General features: G+C 44.1%; 1 protein-coding gene across 1 annotated transcript in view; it reads left to right on the forward strand.

Annotated features, from left to right (window-relative positions):
- The first annotated feature begins 12,862 nt into the window (after positions 1-12,862).
- ACER3 (alkaline ceramidase 3) overlaps positions 12,863-26,848 on the forward strand; it is a 59,035-nt gene continuing 45,049 nt past the window's right edge. Inside the window, exon 1 of the mRNA XM_074572322.1 lies at positions 12,863-13,073. Coding sequence (XP_074428423.1) covers positions 12,971-13,073 — 103 coding nt within the window. The 5' untranslated portion in view covers positions 12,863-12,970. The remainder of the gene's footprint in view (positions 13,074-26,848) is intronic.

Raw genomic sequence — 26,848 nt, forward strand, 5'->3', positions numbered from 1 at the left:
TTTGTTTTGGCTAGGGTAGAGATAATTTTCCTCATAGTAGCTAGTATGAGTCTATGTTTTGGATTTGTGCTGGAAGCGGTGTTGATAACACAGGGATGTGTTATTGCTGAGCAGTGCTTACATAGAATCAAGGCTTTTTCTGCTCCTCACAACACCCGACCAGCGAGTAGGCTGGGGTGGGCACAAGAAGTTGGGAGGAGACACAGCCTGGACACCTGACCCCAATGAACCAAAGGGATATTCCATACCGTATCATGTCATGGTCAGCAATAAAAAAGCCAGCCAAAGAAGAAGGAAGCGGGGGGGGAGGGTCGATACTTGGAGTTACGACATTTGTCTTCCGAAGTAACCGTCAGCTTGATGGAGCCCTGCTGTCCTGGAGATGGCTGAACACCTGCCTGACCATGGGAAGCAGTAAATGAATCACAGAATGGTTCGGGTTGGAAGGGACCTTAAAGATCATCCAGTTCCAACCCCCTGCCCTGGGCAGGGACACCTCCCACCAGACCAGGTTGCTCAAAGCCCCATCCAACCTGGCCTTGAACCCCTCCAGGGATGGGGCAGCCACAGCTTCTCTGGGCAACCTGGGCCAGGGGCTCACCACCCTCAGAGTGAAAAATTTCTTCCTGATGTCTAATCTAAATCTCCCCTCTTCCAGTTTGAAGCCATTACCCCTCATGCTTTCACTACATGTCCTTGTAAAAAGTCCCTCCCCAGATTTCTTGTAGGCACCCTTCAGGTACTGTAAGGGGTTATAAAGTCTTCCCAGAGCCTTCTCTTCCACAGAATGAACAACCCCAACTTGAATTCCTTGAGTTTTTTTTCCTTGCATGCATGGCATTTACCTTACCTATTAAACTGTCTTCATCTCAACCCACGAGTTTTCTCACTTTTACTCTTGTGTTTCTCTCCCCCATCCCACCTGGGGGACAGTGAGCAAGTGGCCACGTGGTGCTTAGTTGTTGGCTGGGGTTAAACCACGACAAAGTCACAGCTCTTGGTCACATTACCCAGAGGAGGACACAGGAATTGGCAAGTGAGCAGTTTTCTCAGCTCAGCTATTCCTAAAGACGGCGTGGAAGTTTTGAACTTCTGCTGCAGGCAGGCTCAGAGCCAGCAAAGTGCCCGCACTTGCGAGACTTATGAGTCTGTGTCCTCTTTTCAGAGAGCAAGCACAGCTCAGGAACTGCTTCAGCCTTGGAGCCAGACCCGTCGAGCACCACTGACCATCACTAAATAAATGCAATCATAGAACATGTATTATGGAATAAGGGGGGTGGCCGGAGTGGGGTGTTGTTACGCACAACCATACTTATTTGGTTTGTGTGGCGGCGTCCCACCTTTGAAAAAGAAGTAGGATTGATCGCGTAGTGACGCAGGTTCATTTTGAGGGGGGTATTGCAAACAGCGAGATAATCTATTTTCCTATCTTACCAGAACCCCTAGAGAATTAGACATTAATCTTTCAACCCAGATTGCTGAAACAGGAGGTCTCCCACTTGCTGGCAGCGACCCCCTACCTCCTACGACCAGTTTCTCTGGGATAATAAGTAAGTCCCATTAAGAAAATCCTCAGACTCCTCTTCCACGATGCCTGCTCCAACACGTAGCTGAGCTATAAGCCCCAGCCACCACCCCCTGCTCAGCCAAGGGCAAACCATACTCTCCGTGAGCTAAGGCAAAAATAAAAATTGGCTTTTACACCGTGGCTCCCCCTTTCCCCTGCCTCCCTGTACCCGAGGTTCCTCTCTGCACTTTGAATTAGGAGGTATGTCAGGCTTGTGGAACCAAGCCCAAACTTCCCCGAGAAAACACAAGAGTCAAAGGCATGTTTTGAAAATAAATATCAAAGCTGGCAAGCGCGGGCGATGGAAGACGGAACTGGCATTGTTAGAAGCTGGTAGGAGCAAAATAAGAGGGGCTCTGCACGGCAGTTTCACACAGGACTCAGCCTCCTGCCAACGCTATCTGGGGAATATTGCTCAAAGACCAAAAGAAAGAGCATTGAGCCTCGAGCAGGGAAGAAATTAGAAGTGTTTGTCTCTGCCACTCCGATAACATGAGGAATAATAATAGAGTGGGAGAAATAACTGTGGAGGGGGGGGTTACAAAAAAAAAAAAAGAATGAGGAGAAACTGGGCAACAGAAAAGCATGTCAGAGTTATAAAAAGAGACAGAGAAGGGAATTTTATTCATGAGCTTTCCAAATGCATTTGCCATTATCGCAGGCATGAGAATATTATTCTGCTGCTGTCAGGGGGCATGTGACTGGGGCTCCAGCCGTCAGAAAATCACTGCCAGCTGTCAGAGAGCCAAGCCATTAAGGGCGATGGGCCAACACCAATCACACTGTCAAGAAATACACTTGCTTGTCAAGAGATTAGCAGTCTGGCCTCCAAAGCCTTCAGAGAGTGTTGGCTTCAAAAATGGAGATGGTCATGTGAATAGGGCAAAGTCTCTGGCAATGGGAGCAGTGGGTAGAAACGCTCCTTTTAAAAGGGAAATACAAGAAGGGAGGTTTTAAGCTCTTTCTGGTTGGATCTGGCTCATCAGGAGCACTGAACAGCATATAGCATCTTTGCTCTGACAGCATTTTTAAAAAAATTAATTCATCCAGAAACACTGCTTAGCCCTTGATCAAATGGGTTGATGTGCAGCACCGAGCTCTGAGCGCATGGCAGCTGTCTTTGGGAAGGCTGCAATGAGAGAGCAGCTGATCCAAGCTGGAGCCTTGCTGAATTTTATTCCCCTTTCCTTCAAGCATCAGGAGGCCCCTAACTTGTCTCAGTTGTACCTGACGGTGGACAGGGCACGAGGTTTGGATAGCAGAGGTGACGCAGACACTTCAGTCCTAGAGCAGTACAGACTCCCAGCCTTGTCCAGCGATGGTCCTAGAGAAAGGCCAGCCCCAGGACCAGCAGTGGTTATTCCAAGGGCCCTTTTATTTTACAGGTGACAAACCTAGACTTGGTTTTTGAAGTATAGCCTACAAGGGAGAGTCACCATATCCTTTTCCTGAGACAGTCACACTCCAGGCAGCTACAAAGCCACTAATATGGATCACAGAAACCATGCAGTGTTCACAGATGGTGCTCTATGACTTGTGCTAAGCATACTGCATCGAGTTTAAACCACATATTAGCGTTGCCTAACTTTTAGGTCACACGTTCCATGGCATTTGAACTCAGAAAACCATTAAGTGATTCAGACTGTCCACAGCTGCCACGCTCAGCTCTCAGTACAGAGAGGTTGCCTGAGACAGTAATTCAGTATTATATCACAGGCTGGCCAGAGAATGGATTGAGAGCAGCCCTGAGGAGAAGGATTTGGGGGTGTTGGTGGGTGAGAAGCTCAACATGAGCTGGCAACGTTCACTGGCAGCCCAGAAACCCCCCCGCAGCCTGGGCTGCATCCCCAGCAGCGTGGGCAGCAGGGCGAGGGGGGGGATTCTGCCCCTCTGCTCCGCTCGGGGGAGACCCCCCTGCAGTGCTGCCTCCAGCTCTGGGGCCTCAGCACAGGAGAGACACGGAGCTGTTGGAGCGGGGCCAGAGGAGGCCCCGGAGATGCTGGGAGGGCTGGAGCCCCTCTGCTGGGAGGACAGGCTGAGAGAGTTGTGGGGGTTCAGCCTGGAGAAGAGAAGGCTCTGGGGAGACCTTCCAGCCCCTTCCAGTCCCTCAAGGGGCTCCAGGAAAGCTTCCAGCAGAAGCTTCCAACCCAAACCATTCTATGATCACATTGACTTGCCACTGCAGCCATAATACCTTAACACAGACAGAATTCAGAATGTGATTCATGCACATGATGTAGCTTCAGATGTTGTAATTAGGTAATTCACATTGTAATTAAATAATTACATCACATTTCTGGATGAAACTTTTCAGAAAAGCATGTCATGGTGGACCCACTCTCATCTACAGTTTTGGTATGACAGATGTATGAAGTCTGGTGTATCAAACACCTGGACTCTACTATGCCCAGGAGCCAACTCTCATCCATAAGAATTCATGAAGCAGGAGGGCATCACCAAGGTGCCTGAAGCAATGGCTTTCTGCAATACAGGCTGAAGTGACCCACTTCTCGGGAGATGATGCCACCAAACATGTAGGGTCAGTGGTACAAAAGCTCCAGAAAACTTCTTTCTTTCTCTGTCTGGCAATGAACTCTCCTACTGAGGCTGATCATCAAACATTTCCTGCGGGAATGACCATGGGACACAAGTCACCCCAGAGGAAAGTTGCAAGTGGAAATGTATTGCTGTATTTCCTTGTGTTTCCTTTCATTCCCTTTTTAGTTCATAGGTCTGAAATACCCCAGCTATGCTAATAAAGTCAATTTGAACTGTCTGAGCAGTCTCCTTTATTAATGGCTTGTGAAAGGAAAGAGTTTGGCTGAGGTGTATGTTGATTAGCTCACTGGTAATTAACTGATCCCCAGAAAAGTAACAAAGGATTTTTGCCACGTAAATAATGACTTGATCTCTTTCTTCTCCTCCTTCCTGCATTAAATGAGAGAAATATAACAATGGGTTTTTTTTACATGAGCAGAATGTGTTTCATTTCCAGGCTAGGTAGAAAAATTTGCATGTGCTTGGGGTAAATATGCCATTTTCCCAGAGATCAAGGAAGAAATCAGTGGCTGCCTTCCCTCCTGTAGGTGCAGTGCAACTGAAGGCGCTTCAAGTGCTCAAGTTTTTAAAAAATTCTTTTAACATGTGACATTTTAATATATCTCTATCAGCTTACTGCTGAGACTTTCAGCTCGCTCCTAGCGGCTCCCCGCTTTTGTTGCAGAGATTTCCAGGAGTATCAATATGATGAAATTGCTTTCCCTATCCGTGAGACCAAATGCCAAACAGTGCACAACTGGATGGGCGAGAGTTTTATAGAGCACAGGGTGGGATATATCGCCTTCCAGGCTCAGGCACTAATTGATTCATCATACAAGATACAGTGAACAAACGGTTTGTGGGTGCTTTCTTCCCTAAACTGAAAGTTATAACAAAAGGGCGAGACACTGGCGATAGTTAGTTCCCCTAAATCCATTCCCAGTGGGGTTTTGGCGTAAAAGAGCTTCAGCCCGTATCCCTCACAGACTTCAGATTAGCCTGTCTTCCAGCCAGTTTCTTGTTTCTTGACAATATTTTTCCTTCCAAATTTGCCTTAAGTCACCCTTATATTGTTGGGAATTCCATTCCTGCAGTAGGTGGTCACTGATCACCTTTTGCCCAGTCTCCATCTGATCATACACCCAAAATGCTGTGAGTGGCAAAGACGGAGTTAGGACTGGGAATCAGTGGTGCCAGAAACCTCAGCAGCATGAATGTAGATGGGAGGAGGCCCCAGCTTGAGGAGCTTTAGCCGGACAGGTTACCAAACTGACGCTGAACACCCAAAAGCTTGCTGTTTATGGCCACCTGCCTGCACAAGGTAGCTGCTATTGCTGGAAGAGTCCTACCTAATTCACCCAATGGCTTCGGACACTGTCAAGTCATAGAAAATGTGGAGACTTCAAAAAATTTCCTGTAGGGTTGAAAATATGAGATTGTTGTACAACCCTCTTTCCTCTGTGCCACAGCAATATCATGATACTATGTACAGATTCTTATTTTAACTGCAAGCTGCCAATACCTTCCCTTCTCTTCCCCAAAATGAGCTGGTTGGAGAAGAGAACCCAGTAATGTGTTCTCCTCCAAACCCCGTCTTGGCACCATTCATGGGGAGGGAGCTAGGATTGGAACAAAAAGAGAGGAGTACCACTCCTCTTCTCAGGAAAAAAGGGCTGCTGCAGTTTTTGGAGTCCCAAATGGATTCAGTGCTGCCTGTTCAAGCGTTGGAGAGAACCAATGTTTTGCGGCTCTCGTCCTCCAGTATACCTCTCCTCCCAGCTTTTATAGGGAGCTGATAATTTGTCCTAAGGACAGGCGACCCCAGTGAGTGGTATAATATCCAGAAGTAAGGATGCTTCCCAGAAATGCCTCAATTTTAGGTATGTATCTTCCACAGACCCTGTGAGTACAGAAAATATAACAGGAGCTTCATTGACCTCAAATCGGAGTGGAGCGCTTGGCAGAAGAGCGTAAGGAATCATAGAATCATAGAATCTTCATGGTTGGAAAGGACGTTTGAGATCATCGAGTCCAACCATATACATACACACACAAAAAAAACCCCACAAAAAACCCAAAAAACCCCACAAACAACCTACCTACAATCTCTGCCACTAGACCATGCCCTGAAGTGCCACATCTAGATGTTTCTTAAACACCTCCAGGGATGGTGACTCAACCACCTCCCTGGGCAGGCTGTTCCAGTGCCTGACCACTCTTGCAGTAAAGGAATTCTTCCTAATATCTAATCTAAACCTCCCCTGCTGCAGCTTCAGACCATTTCCTCTGGTCCTGTCATTATTCACCTGGGAGAAGAGGCCAACACCCACCTCTCTCCAACCTCCTTTCAGGTAGTTGTAGAGGGCAATGAGGTCTCCCCTCAGCCTCCTCTTCTCCAAACTAAACATGCCCAGCTCCTCAGATGACCTGGTCTCCAGACCCCTCACCAGCCTGGTGGCTCTGGTGGCTCTGCTCTGGACACGATCCAGCACCTCAATGTCCCTCTTGTACAGAGGGGCCCAGAACTGAACACAGCACTCGAGGTGAGGCCTCACCAGTGCCGAGTACAGAGGCACCATCACTTCCCTGCTCCTGCTGGCCATGCTATTCCTGATACAAGCCAGAAGGCTGTTGGCCTTCTTGGCCACCTGGGCACACTGCTGGCTCATGTTAAGCTGGCCGTCCACCAGCACCCCCAGGTCCTTTTCTGCTGGGAAAGGAGAAAGGGATTCATGACCTCACCCAACTTCATCCATTCAAAAAAGCCAAACTAAGCTCAATTCAGTTACCAAAATACAGACATTTAGTGCTGTTGGACACAAAGCAGCTGAGAGCCATTAGGGTTTGACACTGGATCTCGGGAAGACTCAGTGACCCCAGGGCATCCTGCCTGGCCTCCAGCTGCTGCTCTGAAAGAATCTCAAATGAGACAAGATTCCAGCATTTAAGGAAGTTAATTGAGCCCTTAAGGCAGGATCCAAAAACAGATTAACACACTTAAATATTGTTACAAAGTTTAAGCAAGTCTCTTCACATTGAGCTCTGTGTATGCAAATGAGCAGGCAGAAAAAGACAGCTTGCTATATTTTTCCTAAGGAGAAAGCGGTTTACAACCGTAAACAATGAATTTTTATGGCATTTGCTTTTGCTTTTTTAAAGCATGAGAAGACTTCCAATGCACGGAGGCAGAGCGATTCCCAGATTCCTTTGAAAGTCAATGAGACTGAGGCACATGCCATTTGTGCTTTTGGAAAGTCTCCCTCCCTTGGTAGATTTTCGTTTGATATTTCAGCTTAAGCTGGTGTATATTTACCATAGACATTCTGCAGCTGATAAGGGCTCCGATTCCCATATAAGACTGAATTAAGCCCAGATGACTGGAAAAGGTCCTAAGCTGAGCTCTCCTTCGACACTTTTCCCAGTGTCAACTGCTTCTCCCTTGGGAATGGCTGAACAGCAGGTTTATCTCCTCCCACACCAATTTCAGCCCTGCAAATTAGCGCAAACTGACATCAATTTTATTTCATGCTAATACAATGGTTTGAAAGCTGCAGGTGCTTGGAGACACCAACGCACGCTGTCTGCTTTCAGGGTAGTAACCACTGGGTGCAGATAAGCTTCAGCTTAATGCACTGCTACAGGAAAGCAAACATGGCAATTTTGGTAAAATGGGACCTGCTGTGGATGGGATCACCTGGCTCTGCTTTTGATTTGAAAGGTTTTGGGATACATCTGAGATAGACCCAATCGGATAGGCTTGTGCTAGGAAAAGGATGGAGATGAAAAAAGCCTCCCTAAAATCTGCTTTGAGGATTGGATACAGAATCCTAGAATAGTTTAGGTTGGAAGGGACCTTAAAGATCATCCAGTTCCAACCCCCTGCCCTAAGCAGGGACACCTCCCACTACACCAGGGTGCTCCAAGCCCCATCCAACCTGGCCTTGAACCCCTCCAGGGATGGGGCAGCCACAGCTTCTCTGGGCAACCTGGGCCAGGGGCTCACCACCCTCACAGCAAAGAATTTCTGCCTGAGATCTCATCTAAATCTCCCCTCTTTCAGTTCAAAACCATTACCCTTCATTCTGTGGCTCCCCTCCCTGATCCAGAGTCCCTCCCCAGCTTTCCTGGAGCCCCTTGAGGGACTGGAAGGGGCTCCAAGGTCTCCCTGGAGCCTTCTCTTCTCCAGGTTGAACCCCCCCAGCTCTCTCAGCCCGTCCTCCCAGCAGAGGGGCTTCAGCCCTCCCAGCATCTCCGGGGCCTCCTCTGGCCCCGCTCCAACAGCTCCGTGTCTCTCCTGTGCTGAGGCCCCAGAGCTGGAGGCAGCACTGCAGGGGGGTCTCCCCCGAGCGGAGCAGAGGGGCAGAATCCCCCCCTCGCCCTGCTGCCCATGCTGCTGGGGATGCAGCCCAGGCTGCGGGGGGGTTTCTGGGCTGCCAGTGAACGTTGCCAGCTCATGTTGAGCTTCTCACTCACCAACACCCCCAAGTCCTTCTCCTCAGGGCTGCTCTCAAGCCATTCTCTCTGCGCAGCCTGGGTTTGTGCTTGGGACTGAACCATCTTCTGCATGTGGGATTGTCCTCTCCTCAGCAGGTCACACCTCCTTCCCTAAATACCTGCACTCAGCAGCCCCTGTTTTCATCAACCCTTTATATCACTATTCAGGTGGTTGTATTCATATCTGAGCCCTTCAGTGTTGGATGCTCACAGCACCCACAGAGCTGAAATCTGTGATGCTGTCATTCACTACCCCAGCCATTTACCAAAATGCACACAACAGCCTTGAAAATATGAATAAGAACAGTCACGTTACACTGGCGAGTTTATGAATATTTATACGTCTCTAGGACTTGAGTCCCTTTGATGATGCTTTACAAACGCATGACTCCATTTAACTTCAGTGCAGACGTTTCTGCTTTACCTAGCTATGAATAGGAAATCAGTTCGGCTAAAGTTTCTTGCATCAGATCCTCCTTCACGTTAGGAAACGACTTCTCTTTTTCACTCATTCAGGTGCCACTAAACTTCTGTGATATTACTTCAGGCATAATTACCATCATCCCAAAAACAGCGCTCACAAAGAGCCCTTAAACTTGAAGGCGCTTCACAAAGAGTCTGATTCAGCCTCTTATAATGCCGCTTTTAGCGTCTTACTCATGCTATCTGCATATAAATCAATGGGATAAATTACACGTTACACAGGATCAGGCTTGCAGGATCTCAAGGTGTTAATGACCTTTTCCTGTAACCAGTACGGACTAGACAATTCAGAAAGCTGCCAATAATGACATTTGGAGCTGCAGTACTCGGGAGCCGACATTATCGTGGGCTGTGAGGCTTGAGCTGAGAACCCTGACTCAGTATTCCATGCCTAAGATGCTGGATATGCTAGGACACAATAAAATCAGATCTTAGAAGAGGCGCGGGTTCATAATTAACGTAAAATTTGAACAGCTTTATTTATGTGGCTGATGATACCTTTATTTTAACATCATTAAAACCAAGTAGTGAAAACATCTTCAAGATTTTGTGTCAATTTTATCTCACCCTTCATGGGCATATACTGATGAGAGGGAATATGTGCAATCTTCTCCAACATATGTAGTCGTAATGAGTTCTAATCAATCTGTTTGTTAGGTCTCATTTTATGCAGAAATCAAACAACCGGCAGCACAAGCCATCATAAAGTGCTTGCATAGAGCAGGGATAGAGAAAAATGTCCTTCTTCAGGTGTCGTTCCCCAGATTTCACGGCTCATAGAGAAACAGCTCAAAACATGTGCAATTTTTGACCAGCAGCCCCTTCCCATTCCCCAAGCAAAAAAACTATTGGATCCACATACTAAATTTACAGGACAAATCCCTCTAGTGGTGTAAACCGAGATGACTCAATTAACCTAACTGATTAGTTATGGCATGAGGTTCCAGGGCAACATAAAACTCTACGGAAAGAGGATTCTTTGCCACAGGCAACCTGAGGCCACAGGAAATTACTCCATTGGCATGTCAAGTACATTTTTAGTAATACTGAAAATAAGCATTTCAGGAGCTCTATGTTTGTTTCTCTGCTTGTTATTTCAGAAACAAGGCACTCCACAGGTCGTTCAGATCAGACAAAGAAAATCCAACACCTGGACAGGTTTGACCGTCCAGTCAGATAGACCACAATTAGATGCAAATAACATCAGGCTGTCACATTATACCCAGTGCAGTAATGTACACTACAAAGCCTAGCTCAAGGTTACAGCGGAAAACTATTGCTTTTAATATGTATTAATTGCAACAGCCAAAATGGGCAAAGTTGTTTTTCTGGAAGATGAATTTACCTTTACAAAAGAGTTTCAGGGGGGGAAAAAAATGTGTATTTTAATGGTTGGTGGCTGCCTCTTCAATACTACGACCCTTCTGAGTGCAATGACTGAAAGGTTTGCCAGAGTTCAACAGCAGAGAACCAAATCACAGAGTAAGTCAGAAGTAAAGCCATATTGCAATGGAGAATACTACAAAAACATGTCAAATAAATAAAAAATCCCCAATTATTCAAATTAAGGACTAGCTATACACAAGAAGGACATGGACCGTTTGGAACAGGTCCAGAGGATGCCCCGGAGATGCTGTGAGGGCTGGAGCCCCTCTGCTGGGAGGACAGGCTGAGAAAGTTGGGGGCGTTCGGCCTGGAGAAGAGAAGGCTCTGGGGAGACCTTCCAGCCCCTTCCAGTCCCTCAAGGGGCTCCAGGAAAGCTGGGGAGGGACTCTGGATGAGGGAGGGGAGCCATAGGACGAGGGGGAAGGATTTTAAACTGAAAGAGGGGAGATTTAGATTAGATATCGGGAAGAAATTCTTTGCTGTGAGGGTGGTGAGCCCCTGGCCCAGGTTGCCCAGAGAAGCTGTGGCTGCCCCATCCCTGGAGGGGTTCAAGGCCAGGCTGGACGGGGCTTGGAGCAACCTGGTCTGGTGGGAGGTGTCCCTGCCCAGGGCAGGGGGTTGGAACTGGATGGTCTTTAAGGTCCCTTCCAACCCAAACCATTCTATGATTCTATGATTTTTGCTTGTCTTTCTATCTAGAAAAAACAGAATGGATAACAACCCACATTGTTGTTGTTTTCTACCCCATACAGTCTTTCATTAATTTATCTTGCCCAGTTTTAAAGCCAGTTTCATGTCTGACTTCTGTTTCTATTGTGGTTACAATCTTTTCGTGTCAAGCACGCATGTGGTGAGAGAAGAAACAAGCACCAATATTTTTAATTATTTATTTAAAGACAACTGTAATTGAATATTATACAACCTGTTTGGGTTTTCATATTGTTCCTATTTCGTGTTCCTGGTGTGCAAATGGGATATTTAATAGTTATTTTTTCAGTTTCTGAACTACTGCAATTTCAAACTTTGACTTATTTTTCTGTTAAGAACTTTTAATCTTAAAATGGTTCAGCACGATAACAAAAGGTAGGTCAGAGCCCTACAAACTTCCTTACTATATAAGCTGAACCTTCAAAAGGCCAAAAAGCTAAAGTGCATTAAGCAGGCCAGAATCCTCATTTTTTACAACCAGTTTTGTGCTTTGAATCAGTTCGGTACTCTTCCAGACCTCAGTCTTGAAAGTCTAAATCTGGGGTGGATAATCTAGCTCTGAAAAAAATAGACAGGTCTGCATAAAAAAAACCCACAGTGATTTTCATGATGTTTTCACAATCTAAGTATTTTATCATTGCCATCACTAAAATCAATTTTGCTTTGAAGGCTTTGTATCACTATGAAAAACATTAAAAACATTTCTACCTGCTGCTGAAAGCAATTATATACGAGCTGAACTGCAGAAGGCAGGTTATTCTTCACAACAGATGTATACATTATGAAACACCAGCATTTACACTAGGAAAGGTCTGTGTTTAGATTAGATTTTTTTTTAGCTTACAGAGGAGAAATAAGGTGTGGAAAAAAAAGCTGGTGTGTTCATATGCAGCTATAATAAATTCTGCTGATCAGCTGGGTATAAGCACTGTGTACGGCCCTCAAAGGCTGCCCGAAGCTCCTCATCCAGTCTTTGGACCTTTTTCTGAAACATAAAAACCACACGGTATTATTAGGCCACTACTTGCGTGTTTTATCCTTTTCCGTTGTTTCAAGTCTTTCCCTTTTTAGACTCTACTTGCCTTTGATACCAACTCCGCTTGAAAAGCACTTTGAATATTCTGGGTGTAAGTATAGTATGCGTAGTAAGCACTGAGGAAACTAAATAAGGCATCACATGAGAGAAAACCCCCGTGTAGTAGGCAGTGCTATAAAAAAACTCCTTCCTCCTCCCAGCCCACGAGTACGAGAAACATTTGCCTCTTCGTTTAAAAACACGAAGCCAGGGCGCTGCCTCGCTCACATTACAAACCCTCCCTGCAATCTACAAGGAAAACCAGCGAGGGGAAACCACCAAACCGACCCAAGGGAGCATGTTTTGCCCCAAATGCAGGTGAGGAGAGAGCGGCCGCAGCGAGGCCTCGATGCTGCCCACCCTGCCGCCCCTCCACAGGGGCGTCGGGACGGCCCTCCGAGCCAAACGTGCCCCCAGCCGCTCCCCGCCCCCCCCCCGGATTTTCCTGAAATCTGCCTTTTTCACCTCAACATTTTTCTCATTTCCAGTTTCCCCCCCTCAGCCGAGCGCGTCCGGCCTTCCCGCGCCCGCAGGCCGCAGCCCGTCGCCATGGCAACCCGCGGGCCTCCCCCCCCCCACAACTGGCTCCCGCCGCCGCGGCTCCTCCCCGGTGCGGGCGGGCCCAGCGCCGGCCCCCGCCCGTTGCCGCTGGGCCCGGCGCCCTTCTCCCTTCCTCCCCTTTCCCCTCGCTCCCCTTTGGCCTTGGAGCGGGCGCCGCGATGGCTCCGGCCGCCGACCGGGAGGGCTACTGGGGCCCGCCGACCTCCACCTTGGAGTGGTGCGAGGAGAACTATGCCGTTTCCTACTACATCGCCGAGTTCTGTGAGTGGCCGCCCCGGGGGCCGCGTCCCGCCGCCGCCTCTGTCCCTGTCCCCTCCCCAGCCCCTCCGTACCCCCACCCCACTGACTAGGACCCACGGGCAGGGGAATCCCCCCTCCTCCGTGGCCCTTCTTTCCTGAGGGGGAGGACAAATGGCGGAGTAACAGAGCCCCTGCCCCTCAGCCAGCCCCGGCGGGTGGAAATGGGTGTTTTCCTGTCCCCTTCCCCCCAAATCCGTGTCTAAAGGACAGAGTGGTGTAGCTCCCTCTCTGCCCGTGACCCAGAGTGTTGTTTCGGGTCCCCTCATCCCAAATCTGTCCCTTTGGCTTTTGTCCCAAAGCGGTGGAGGGGCAGGAGGAGGGTGTCGGAGGGCTTGGGTGGCTGAGGTGGGGTGGCCGGGTGAGGTGGGATCACAGGTGGCTTGGCGCTGGAGCAGGGCTGGATGGCCGAAGAGGGGAGTTTTCACTCAAATGGTGGCTGGGGTGCCAAGCTGTAAAGCCATGAGGGTCCTTGAGAGGAGATGGGAGCATCCGCCCAGCTACAGATGGTCAGACCAAGCCAAACTGTTCAGGGAGAGCAAGGAGGGAGAAGGCATCTTTGTACAGAAGAGAGAGTCTTCATCCAGGAGAGATGCCTTTGCCCAATTGTTCTTTGGTGGGTCTTGACCATCATCAGGTTGCTCTGGTGCAGGTGGTGGGAGTTACGAGTAACTTGAAGGGTCTCTCTGGCACAGGTGGTTGGTGGTCTTTCGGGTAGCTGGGATCCATGGCAGGAGAGCAGGCTATTGTTTTGACCTCAAAACTCTGTCATTCAGAAGCAGTCAGGAATTTAGATATATTCAAGCGAATTTTAGGGAAAGAAGAAAGTGCTCAGCCTCCAGCATCACTCAGCAGGTGCTTGAGAAGAGTATGTTGTGGCAGCTGGTAGAGGATCAAGCCCTCTGTCACTGATATTTTGCTGAAAAATGAAATATTTTTGTATCCAGGGTGAAGACTTTAAAGGGTGTAGTAGTTGTAGTTATGTGCTGACACTTGACATACACCCTGTCTTACAAAAAGCTTTTACATGTATTAAATAGGTGTCTGCCTTTGAAGTGTTTAGACCCTAGGAAAATAGTACTGAAGTGAACAGGCTCACCTACCCTGAAGTGCTTGGAGTGGGCAATCTGAGGAGGCCTTTCGCATAGCTGGGATGCTTCAGTAGCGCTTTGGAAGAGCTTGGCATGCAGGAGATGGAAGGTTTTGGGCATCCATGCCAGGCTGTGACTCCTGGTTCCAAACCCTGACATGGGTGAAGGACGAAAATGAATAGTCGTGAAAGAGGTTTCAGAGTGTGGGAATGGGAAGGATCTGAATAACAGTAGCATAGGCGGCATAGAAACTTGGAGGAAAAAGGAAGTTGGTGTGTAGATTTATGGCTGAGAAGAAGCAGGCCAGCTGAATAGGGAACAAAATTAAATAGTCTTAAACCGGGACAAACTTAGAAGTTTTTTAAATAGAATGAGAATTTTGCAGAGTATGTATTTTTGTGTTTTCCTTGTGGTAAAAAAGTAATTTGTGAGATAATCCTCATGGGGAAGAGGAAGCTCTGTTCCTTCACCCATGTAAAAATAAATTTGACTAGCATGTAAATTTTTGAAATAATCCCCGCATTGTTGGCCTTGTGAACTGATACTTTTCATCCGCTTCTAGATTATTCATGAGAAGGAAGATGAGGATGAGATTAATAGTGGGAGGTGGAGAGGCAAGTGTTCTGAAGAAAAAGGGACTAATTTTAGAAGGTCTGGTCCCTCCATACGGTTTTATTGTTTGGGACCACAGTTTGTTGGTCTGTCAGTTGCACTGAACAAAATGTGTATAAGGGCTGTGCTGTAAATTAGAGCATTTAAATGGTCCAAGTTTTAAAAGCAAAACAGTAAATAAGCCCACTTTATTTTAGGGTTAAATTAACAGTAGATAATTTCATTAGAGATGTCAAGATGGTTTAGATTTTCTTTAGCAATAATTCTGTAACTGCATTTTCAGGATAAGAGGAAATATTATTTTTTTTTTTTAATGATATGAACACACAACATTTAAATCTTAGCCAGCAAAAGTTGGTTGGCAGCGTATCTTTCATGAAACAACTGAGGGGTCTTTCCCAACTTTCTCTAAAATACTTGATGTGAAGCTAATTACTTTGGAAGATCAGAAAGACGTTACCCTGAAATCTAGTTGCTTTAGCAGAAGAACTGAGAGTATATTCGGGGTCTGTGGTGCCCAGCGGTCTTCTGTCAGTTGGTGTGCCTTTGTGGCCTTCTTATTCTATCAAAAATCTGTACTCAGAGAACAAACAAACCAGGAAGTACAAAAAATAGTTTTCTCATCTCTCTCAGAGTTCTCATTGTGGTCGTTTTTGATGTTAAAACTCATGTATAGCCTGTATTATTGTATGCGTTACCTTACAGAAGAGTGAAAATCAGCTTCTGATTTCTCACTGTCTTGGTACCACTCAGTTAAGCTGATGGTATTTAAAAATTTTGCATTAAATGTTCGTTATAAATAATTTATAAGAAACTGTTGGAGGCCTGAAGCCTGAAGGATGCTGGCAGGTCCAAATCAAATATTATGTTTTCCTTAGGTTGCAGGCTGAAGAGCCAAATTGAAAGCTTGTTGTGCAAATTACGTCTTTGTGCCATTTAGCAATTTGTTTTTAATATGCTAATTTTAGTACAAATTGCTACATTGTGTTCCAGAAGCCTACATGCAGTTCTTTGCCTTTCACTCCTTAAAGAACTAGCATAAATGATGGCAGCTAATCAATTGTACGTATTCAGAGATGGGAAGGTGAAGAAAGGTGTTTTTGTAGCATTTCATATGTGCATTCTCTTGATGTGTCCCAAATACAATGACCAGTATTCAAAGATTCATATTTTTTAATAATGAAAAACGCTTTTTCTTGTCTTTCCGAGGCATCACCTAGCCAGTTTTCCTCCCTCGTGGAGGCGGATGACTAACTGCTCTACATCCTTCTGTAGAATAATAAACCAATTGAAATGGAAAACCATCTGAAAAGGATTATTTTGCCAGTTCAACTATGTTAAGCCCTAAAATGACTCTTATATCCCTCACTGATCAAGTCTATTGTATGGTGTAGTAATTCCTTCTTCAGGGTTTCTCAGGAGTTTTGGACTGACTCCTGTGTGCCAGAGGGCAAGCAATAGAGATGCTTTTTTTTTTTTTTTTTAACTAATCTTTTCCAGCTCCGTGCTGAGTTACCCAACTTTTTGTACACCAACATAAGCAAAATAATAATAAAGGAAAAAAACAGCATCCTCCCACCCAAGCAAACAGAACAAGGTCAAATGTACGTGCTATTGTTCAACACTAAGTGCTTAAATGTTACCATTTACTCCTTATTTTAGCAGGATTGATGTTTCAGGCAAGTTTAGCCCATGTAATGTTGGTTTTGGGGGTCTGTTTTGATGTGAATGTCTATATGACAAGTGCTTTACCCCTCTTGCATTCACTGTTATCCCTGTAAGAAGGGTTTGTCTTGTAGAATATAAGGAGTGTATACAACTATTCTTCATAAATTTCCTTTATTGAAAACATGGAGAGTAGTAGCAATTTAAACAAATACTTTAAATTCAAAGGAGCCTTCTGTGGTACCCAAGGGTTTATAATTCTCAGGCAGCAGAATCATGGGGGCGATTTTGTTGTTGTTATCAACTCAGTGTTGTGTTTCAGTTTGGATCAAACTTGAGTGATATTTCCAGGTATGTGAAATACTGCCTTGAGCTATCATTGTCCATGAGTAATGTGCATCATCTACAACACGACTGGTTTTGAGATATTATATCCTTATTTTGGCATTTACAGCAGCAAGCATCTGCAATATAGCTTCAGGCGTCTCAAGGAATTAGTGAAATCATTTATTTCTTGGCTTCTGGTTCTGTCTCAGTACATTCTGCTACCTTCATAGAGAATTTTTTTTTTTATTACCAGGGTTAAATCCATTGCTTTTTGTTTTCATTAGAGATCTGCTAAATAAGTACTTGTAACTGTGCTTTCCTTATGGGACCCTTATTTAGAAAAAAAAATAATCATAAGAATCTGCACGTTTCTAACCACTCTTGCTGCTTTTTCTTAAATCCTTCCAATTTTTGCTTCAGACAAGAGATAAAAGATTGAGATAACTGTTACCTGTGTTGTTAGATGTGAGATCTCTCATTAACGCATAGACTGCCATGCAAACATTCTCTACATTGTCAACAGCGACACAAAAATACTGGGTTGTTTTTTTAAGCTTTGCTCAAAAAAGACAGCTGTCAAAGACGCATAGGTCTCTGTTTTCCATAGGGATCATTACTTTGGAACTTAACAACTTGCAAAATTTACTTAAAGTTAGAATAATATCATTAACACTGAATTTCAGCTGCCACATACGTACCGCCACATACGTACTGCCACCTGTTTCTCTTGGGCATCCTGCTGTATTTTGCCTCTTTTGCCAGAGGCTTTGGAAAGCAGCCAGAGACTATTGGGCTAGGTACTATCCATGTGAGTTAAAAAAAATAAAATAAAAGCCAACTCTGCTCAAGAGCTCTGTCGGTTCTTTCAATAAAGTGGCAGATGAAGGAAGAATCATCAGGATTAATTGGGTGTGATCAGCCCAACTGCCTGGCTGCGGCTGAATTATTTAAAGACATCATGACACATAGGAGTTCTAAAATGCGGTTTAAGAGAAGAGGATGTCACAGCCTCACAGACTTTAAGACTGAAAGGGATTTGAGTGTGTAACTTTAATGACCTAATTGCAGAAAGCCACTTCACGAGTTTCCTCTTTAAATTTATCAGGCTCCTTGAGGGAGCTCCCTCAACTTAGGGGGTAGTACTGACAAAAAGGTAAAGGGAACATTAAACTAATTGATGGTGGCGATAAAGTCAAGTAGAGTGTACAGAACGATGCTCAGCTGTGGGATGCTTTTTCAGATGAACAATTCTAGCTTGGTTTTTGTGCTGCGGACAAAAAGAAGTTGATAGAGGGGTTCCTTCCTTCAAAGAATAAGACAGCAGAAGTAAACTCAGAAGCCAGATGGATAGTCTCTGCTGCTGTGCTTTCTTATTTCTTTAATGAATTTAAGTGATTTTTGAGTCGGTGGCAAATACTGTTGCATTAAGTTATTTCCCTTCACAGGCTGTAAATGTATATAGAATCATATACTTGACTTAAGCCTAAAGATAATATTGTGGCACTGTTTTGATGCATTTTGCCACAATTAATGATTTATATATTTTTTTTTAATTCTTCCCTTTCTTTTTTTCGTCTTTGACACTTTCTAGTCCATGATGCAATTCTACCTTTCATCTCATGACAGCTTAATTTTCTGTTTTCCCAGGAGCTTTCATTGAAAGAGAGGGTCAAAGGCTTTTGGGAAGTTCACATTTGTCCAATCAACAGTTCTCATTTATCCTCCATCGCATTATGGATATGCTTAAAAACTTGACAGACACTGTGGTAATGGGCCACGTGTGTGTTTACTAATTCTCGTGTAGTTATTAAATGACAATAAGATTCTTAAATATGGTTTAACAAAGCATTTGATTACTCTGTAATTAGTGTTTCGTATTCAGTGCTTGTGCAGCTGGCAATTGGACATCTGCCACTCCAAATGGTAACGGAGCAGTGGCATTTGTACAATTTCATTTTGCTTATGTGCGAACTAAGGCAGACAGGTTTATGAACTGCATGATATGAATTTGCAGAATATATATTTGTAGCTAGAAATAGGAAGACTAATGTAAAATAAAGTATGGTAAAGGAACACTGCTGACTTTTAAATGCCTTTAAATGAGTGTTTAGTCACAGATAAAAATGACTGTTGTCATAACTGAAAGACAAACATCACTTTGGTTTGTTGTGTCTTTTTGTGTGTGTACGTGAAACTGCTATTTATGGAATGCATTTTCCATATTTGCTGGAGCCTTTCACAGATCAGTGGGGAAGTTGTTTTTTTAAACAAAAGAAAGATTTAATAATTACTGCAAAGTGTTCAAAGGAACTCTCGGAGTTGTCTCCAACCCCAACAGCTCAGCAGTATATGGTTGGTTTATCTTACAACACATGCAAGTGCTAACACAGTTGACTGTTTCTCTATCGCAAAATCCTAAAGAGGATCACAGAAAAGTTCATGGATCATGAGAGGTTAAGAAAATGTGAAGAGTTCTTTTAATTCCAAATATATATATATATATATAAAAATTAAATTCATAATGCTAGAAGGGAACCCAATTGCAAGTGGTTATCAGGGAAAAGCTACCTACCTTTGATTGCTTTGAGTTTTCTAGATGTGGGGCTCTTTCCACCTGCCTCATTAGTTACAGCCATTTTTCAGTCCATTAGCAGAGAAGCTGAGCTGTGGCATGAATTAAAGATACTTGGTTATTCTGGTTGTGGAAGTACTACAAAGAATGAAAGGTGTAAGGAAGAGAGAAGTTTCTGGAGGTTGTTACAACTCAAAAAAAAAATAACAAACCTAAAACAACCAAACAAACAACAGAGCAGCACTGCTTTAATGTTGATCTTTTACCATTAATCGACCTGAATATCTGTCCCCATATAGGCAAGCTCTGGGTAGAGAGCCAGTGATTTTGCTGGGATCTGATGTAAGGTTTCTGGCACAGACTTTTTTGTGCACTTGAAAATGCAACTGTAGAATACAGCTTGTGCTAGCTCAAAAACCTGAAGTGTCTGACCAGGGTATATTTTTCCATCTGTTTTTAAAAATTAAATTCCTTGAAGAAATACGCTGCATATGCACTGTGATCAGTGACTGAAAACCTGACATCTTCTGTGTGATCAATGCTCAATGCAGTCAGCATCTGCAGGATCATTATCTCCTTGACAGTGAGGTCCATTGACCTCTGGCAGAGTATGTCCTTCAGTGTGTCTGGAGTGTTTGGGGCAGAAGTAGCCCTCTCTGTCAGTCCTGGTGGGGAGATGCACCCTTTGTGCCCCCCTAGCCTTACGATGATGTTCTTCAGTTTCTTACCTTTCCAGCAACTGGTGACTCAACCTGCGCTCCACGTTGCAGGGCTTTCCTGAGGGAAATTCCAAACTTTATTTCAAAATTGAAATTAGTGTCCAGTATCTGTTTCCCAGCTGTGTCCTAGGGCTTTATTTTATTTTATTTGATTTTGCATTATTCCTTGGTTCCTTTGGACTTGTTTTCCGAATCTGGTGTCCTTGGAGTGACCCTGGAATGGTGTGTGCAGAGCGTGTGTGTCTTAAAGGATCTCCAGCTGGCTTTTTGAGGAAGAGGGTATTTTCTCTTGCAGCCTATTTCAGGCAGCGCTGCCCTCATTCTCCTCTCTAACCAGAGGAGCTGGAGAAAAGGACAAGAGCGTGGGCTGATTCAGCTAGACAAGGTTCGGGATGTTAGAGACTTGACTTTTAGGTTTGAGGAAAAGGTAAGGCTTGGTCTTTTTAGGCAGGAAAGCAGACAAGCAGAATTAGAAAAAGACATGGTGAGCTGAACATCTGCCTCTGCCTAACAGCACGAGGTGAGTGAAGCCAGGATTGTGTACGTAACTCATGCTAGCCGTCCTTCTCCATCAGTTTCTTCCTTCACATCTGCTTTTCTGTGAGTCACAGGACACCAGACTGTGTTTTGTATGAATTCCAACTAGAAGGATTTCAAGGTATCAAGTTTATGGTCATAAAACATGACCCTGGAATCTCTCTGATTTATACGGTGCTTTAACAAGCTCATTATTTGCAGCGGAAGCTCAAGATGCTACTACCCCGTAGGCTGGATTTTTAGTAATTGCTAATTCCAGTTGGGTAAGGATTTTCGTTTGGACATGATCCAGCATCTAGGAATCAGATGCAGTGTTAGATCAAAGAAGTCGTCCCGTAGAGCTGTGTAGCATAGTTGAGCATTAAAAATAGTCTGGACACTGACAATCTTGGGACAGAGTATTTCTGTATTAGATCTGTCATTTTGTTCATCAGGTTTTCTTCATCTTGCCTGGTCAACACCTTCTGTTTGTTCAGGCAGAGACCTGCTTCCCAACTGGAATGCACACTACTGTGATCCCTTCTAATAGGTGTTTTGACCTTACATTGAGGAAACCCAGGGGAAACCTTAAAATTACTCACATGTCTTTGAGAAATAGGATCTGCAGATCTGGCTTTCTCTAAAATCAAATGTGTCACCTACAGCAGGGAGCTAAAATGACCCAAAGAACTGATTTTATTGTCGCAGAGTGGAATTCACATTTCTTCTAGGTGAAATAGGTGTATTTTTCCTCTAACAAGTACTTAACTTTGCTGTGTGAGGAAGAGGATGTTTGTGTGATTCTCATTATAGACTGGATTGCTCTTGGAGGGAGTTTCCAGTGCTCTCCTCCTGACAGAGACTGCCAGGGCTAGTGCTGGCCCCCGGCTGCAGCCGGCAAGCTGGGGAGTCTGCTCTCTGGGTTACTACACTCGGGAGGAGAGCTGCAGGCTGTAGTTCCACAGGTATTTCCTGCATTCCTCCCACAGGATACAGATTATTATTTTTTTCAGGTTTTAAATCTTGTAGGCTTAAGGAAAAGAAAAATACAAAATATATAAACTCAGAGTTGCTCCAGGTGATATTTTGCTCATGAATGAAAACTGATGCCTTGCTTTTTTATTTATTTTTTTTTTTTCCCTTTGGGGTTTTTTCTTTTTTTTCCAAGTTCTTTTCACAGTTGTGGAAATGACTCATGTAAGCAGAAAGAGCTAACATGCTGACCAGTGCATGGGTAAACAGCCTGGAAACTGGAGAAGCAAAACATTTTTCTTTATTTGTTTCAATTGCGTAACGGAAATTTAGAATGAAGGTTGGCAATGCACTTTTGTTCGTAACGCCCTATACTTGCAGATCTGGCTTCTGCAAATGGGCACAGTTTAATGCCATCTCCATGAAGCTGCAGCTAGGAGCAGCAGCAGTGTGGGGAAGTTCACGGCTTTCTTTACAAGCAGCAGAGTGAAAACCAGATGAGTGTTGCCAGTTTATATCACTCGTGCCTCTTTTGAACTGGTGAGTGCAAGTCTCCAATAAGAATTGGCTCAATTGAATTGTGTAGATGCCTTGGAAAGCAGCAGAGAAGTGCACCGTGGTAGTGAAATCATACAGCAGATGTTGTTTTCCTGCACTTAAACAAACTGCTATGGCTTCGTGATCTGTGATATCACAGTTGCTTTTCACTCAGAGGTTTGGGGTCTGGTGGCTGTTAAATATTTCAAGGCCCACGTTTTATCATCGTGCAAGCCCCCTCAGCATGTAATCTTCAGCACAATGTTGAACATCAGCACTGGAATGTTAAAACTCTTGAGTCCATCCTAATTTAATTGTTCTTGTCCTTTTCTTTCTCTGTTCCATAGGCTGCAGAGAAATATTTTAAAGCTATTTCCTTTTCTTAAATGCATTCCCTTCCAAGCTCTTAAATTCTTTTCCCTGCCTTTAAACTCTTCCATGCTGATTTCCACATGGCTTTCGTATTGACCTTTTTTTTTTTTTTTCTTTCCCTGCCTTATGGTACTTTTTCCACATTTGTCTCAAAACTGTCCTTTGAAAGTTTCCTCTGCCAGTCTTTGGGCCACCATTTGTCCTGGGAACTTGGTTGATTTTGTGTTTGGTTTTTGACTGTTTATTATTCAGTAAAATTGACTTCTGCCCAAATGCTTGACACCCACCTTATGAACTGTTACTGTGTAGGTACTATATTAAGTTATATTTACATCAAAAAGACCTTGTTTAAAGCTTGAACCTTCAATGTGTGGTATATCTCTTCCTGTACTTGGTTTAGATTGTGAGATACTTAAGATTTGGACTTTGATCTTACTGTCTTTATGGAGAAGCAGCTTCATTTTCCCTCTAGATAAATGGCTTTTGCCAAGGTTTGTGGGCGGATAGACAACTGCCAATTTTTTTCTCTTCGTTTTTCAAGCAAGAACAAGGAAATTGTCTTGAAATGACAATTGAACAGTCACTAAAGAATAGAGTTGGAGTTGGAAGTTGCAGACCAGGAGCGACAACCTTAGAGACTTGGGTTAGTGAATTAATTGGGTTGAAAGTTCTTGCTGCAGGTTGTCATATTAACTGGAAAAGTTTATGAAGACTTAGGGAAGAGAAGCACTTACACAAAAGAGATATTTAGGAGTGAAGAAGAGCCTGAGTCGTTTCTGAGATCAGGTGCCTTTTATCGCATGTTTGAGGTAGCCTCATTTAAAGCAGTCCTGCAAAAAAAGGTAGGTAGTTACAGATGGGATTTTCCGTTAGTACTGCTGATAAGAGAGGGAATGTCACCAGTCAGTGTTTGAATAGTCGCTGTATATCAGAATTGGGCTGTGGTTGCTGACTAGTTTCATTATCACCACGAGCTCTGTTTTGCATTTGTCACATAGCATCCCACCTTTAATTTCCTACCATCCAAGCAGGGCAAAATGCAAAAGAATGGCATGAGTCATTAGTAGGAGAGACTGGACACCCAAGGAAAATCCACACGGATAGCAAGAAAGGGAGGAAAACAAGAGGATCTGGATTTTGAAGAAAGGCTGGTCGAACTAAATCTACAATACCTGGAAAAGAGCTCTGACACATGTTATTCTCTGCTGCCCACCATCCAGTGGGCATATTGGGTTCCCCTAATGCTCGGCGCTCCTGTTTCACTGCACAGTGCCTGAAAGAGTCCTACAGAGCCTCTGAGATGATACCCACAGCTCACTGTGCCTCAAGTTGCTGTCTCTGTTTGTGGTGAGGACTGACAGATGCTAAGCTGGATGCACTCCGGTAGCTCAAAACTGTCAGCTGCCAAAAGCTGTGCTTTCTGCTCTGGGTAGACCCTTATGTCTAGAGGAGTTAGTGCAGGCACAGAACGTGAAGCCAGGATGCTGACACCAGCGTAGAAGAAGAAAGGTGAACTGGAAGGAGTTAAGTATGATAAAAATTAAATGGATGAGTGCTATAACATCACGTTGGTCACTGCTTAGTTTTGGCATTGGCTGGAGAGTAAGTTTACCCCATCTTGTTTTTTTCCTTGCAGTCTGACTTCATCGGCCTGTCTTAAAATAACATTTAAAATACGCTTTATTTTGTTTTCCAGTAAAGGCTATAATAGCAGCAAATCTGCCCTTCAGCAACAAGCTTATTGCATGTAATATTCTAACTTTACATCATCTCAGCCTAATCTCTTTAGACTTTGATTGCATTTCCCAGCTGTAAGCACTTGCTTTCGGTGAGCTTTCTAGATAGGCAGATCATTTGAAATATCAATGTCAACTGTTTTTATTTTAAATTTACTTGCAAAATCCTTCCAGGTGTACTTCAAGGTAATTGGTCTGCTTGCTATCATCTTAGATTCATGTTTATCAGGGAAATGATGCCTTTTTTTTTTCCCATGAGGCTTCCCATATTCTAGGAAAGCAACACTAAAATATAACAGGATGGCATATCAGCTAATTGTAATGCAAGTTTATTCCTTGTAGTCCAGTTAATTGTGGGTATCAGGACTGGGAATAAAATGACCTGTAAAGGAGCTGTGTACTAACATATTTGTTCAGGCTGCTTCCTGCAATCCTAAAAAAATGGCCAAGGATAGATTCTAGCACTTAGAATACTGTTATTTTTCATGTAATGGTCCCTGCAAAACTCAAGAAAGCATTTATTAATGCTTCAGAATGCCCTGCACTTGTGACAGGCCTAGGTGTGATAGACAGAGACACAGTAAGATAATTGGCTTCAAAAGTGAGGAACACGGCTTTCTGATTTAGCTGTTGTAGCTATCTTTATTCTGGCCTGTCATATCAGAATATTTTCCTTGTAATTGCTTTCATAATTATCTGTTAAACTTCACGGTCGGTCCTCCACATTTTGTAATCTGCTCTATTAACCCTTTTCTAAGGAACAGCATCTCATGCAGACCTTGGACTTCAGTCATGAAAGGCTTCAAGACAGATACGTCTGGAAAAAAAAATTAAAAATCAGTGATTCTTCCTCAAAAAAACCCCACATCAATCCAAGCTCTGTGTCTTCAGACACTTTTTCTTCATTTGTGATAGTGTTTAAGAATTCCAGGAGGAGGAGGAGGACTCCATTATGCTAAACACACTAAGAATTGGTAACGAAAATGTTGTTTCTGGAAAGCACCTAGTTCTTACTCTGAGGTACTTTCTACTTTGAAGCTTTATTTACGAGAGGTGTTGTGGTGAACTCATTAATTTTTATTGTGGCAGGTAAGGATGGTCTAGCGGCTAGAGGAACACTGGTGTTTAAAAGCCCTGGCTTCAGTTTTATGCAGGTTTCTTTGTGACTCAGGCACCCTCTTCAGTCCTGTCCTCTTCTTGCAAGGATATTAAGTACACAGAAGACCGGGTTTGCTCAGACACTGCAGTAATGGAGACTAAATAGGTAACCAATATGTTTTTGATTTGAGGGGAAAGGGTAAAAACTTCTTAGCCCAGCAATGAGTGTTTCACCATCAAAGTTTAAATGTGCATTATGAACGCAAATGTTGGATTTCTGGGATTGCAAGGTGATCAGTTTCGTATGAAGAAATGTGGAGCTTTAAAATACGGGTTTGTGTAGTATTAGCTGTTGCTCATTTATTTTTAGTATAATACACACAAAAAAAGCAAGGTCAGCGTTACTACAGTCTCCTGTTAGGTTCTAATTTTCTAGTGTCTTTACTGCACAGTAGCCAAGTACTTTGCAGAGGGGTGAGGGTAAAGAAAAGGGTGGCTTAATTGTAACCTAGGGCAATTCAGAAGCAGTTTAATAATAAGTGCTTTTGTAAGACTTGCATACCAAAGAGGGAGGCTTGCGCATTAGAAAATCCACCCACACTTTACAGGTTTGAACTGAGCTTTCTTGTGTGTGCTTTGTTAGTCAGGAGTGTCAAGAGCTTTTTTTCTTCTAATTACCTTTTGATTGTTTTGAAGAACACAAATGTAACACGAAATACTGTAATCAGAGTAAAAACATCTACAAAAATATTAGCTGAACTAGTGTGATGAATGGCAGGGGAATGAATTCTGCAGCTGGAATATAAAGTGTGAAAGGCTGTAAATCAGAACGTATCACTTGACAGCATGTTGGAACCACTCATAAATGAGCTCTGGGAATAAAAATCAAATTGTATTGTTAATAATTAATCTTTTTTTCCTCCTAAAATTACCTCATTACCCCTCCCCAATACACTAAATGACTGACATGGTTTACCTGTGCAATTTTTGTTCAGAAGGATATCAGGTATTTACATATCTTGGAGAAATGGAGGCCCAGCAAGGGAGAAGCAGCCTAGAAGATCTAGAAGCCTTGCCCTGCACGCTGCCTTTAAACACTCAAACCTCCCAGCTGGCCACCAGCTCTGCAGCAGCAACGCTGCCTTTGGGTTTTTTTGGCCTTATCCCAGCATTTCAACTTACTGGAAGCAGCGCTGTGGTGCAGCGGGGGCTGAGACGCGTGCGACTGGAACGCAGTGTGCTCACACCAGTGGTATGCATCTCTGCTGGTGCTGGCATTGAGGAGGAGGCTGTGCTCCTGCCTCGTTTGCTTCCTCCCTTCACCCATGGTGGGTTGTTTTCTTCATCTGTCCTGCAGCATGTTGCCCAGTCTTGTTTGAAACTGTTCCGGGATTCATGGCTTCTTTTAGGAGTTGCTGCTGCCAAATAAACTTGATTTCTAGATGTTCTACCTAAACTTCCTTTTTCCTTGTTTCAGTCTGTTCATGCTGATCAGAATGCTCTTTAGTAATACAAATAATTA

Source organism: Larus michahellis, chromosome 1 (assembly GCF_964199755.1).
Source record: "Larus michahellis chromosome 1, bLarMic1.1, whole genome shotgun sequence".
Lineage (NCBI taxonomy): Eukaryota > Metazoa > Chordata > Aves > Charadriiformes > Laridae > Larus > Larus michahellis.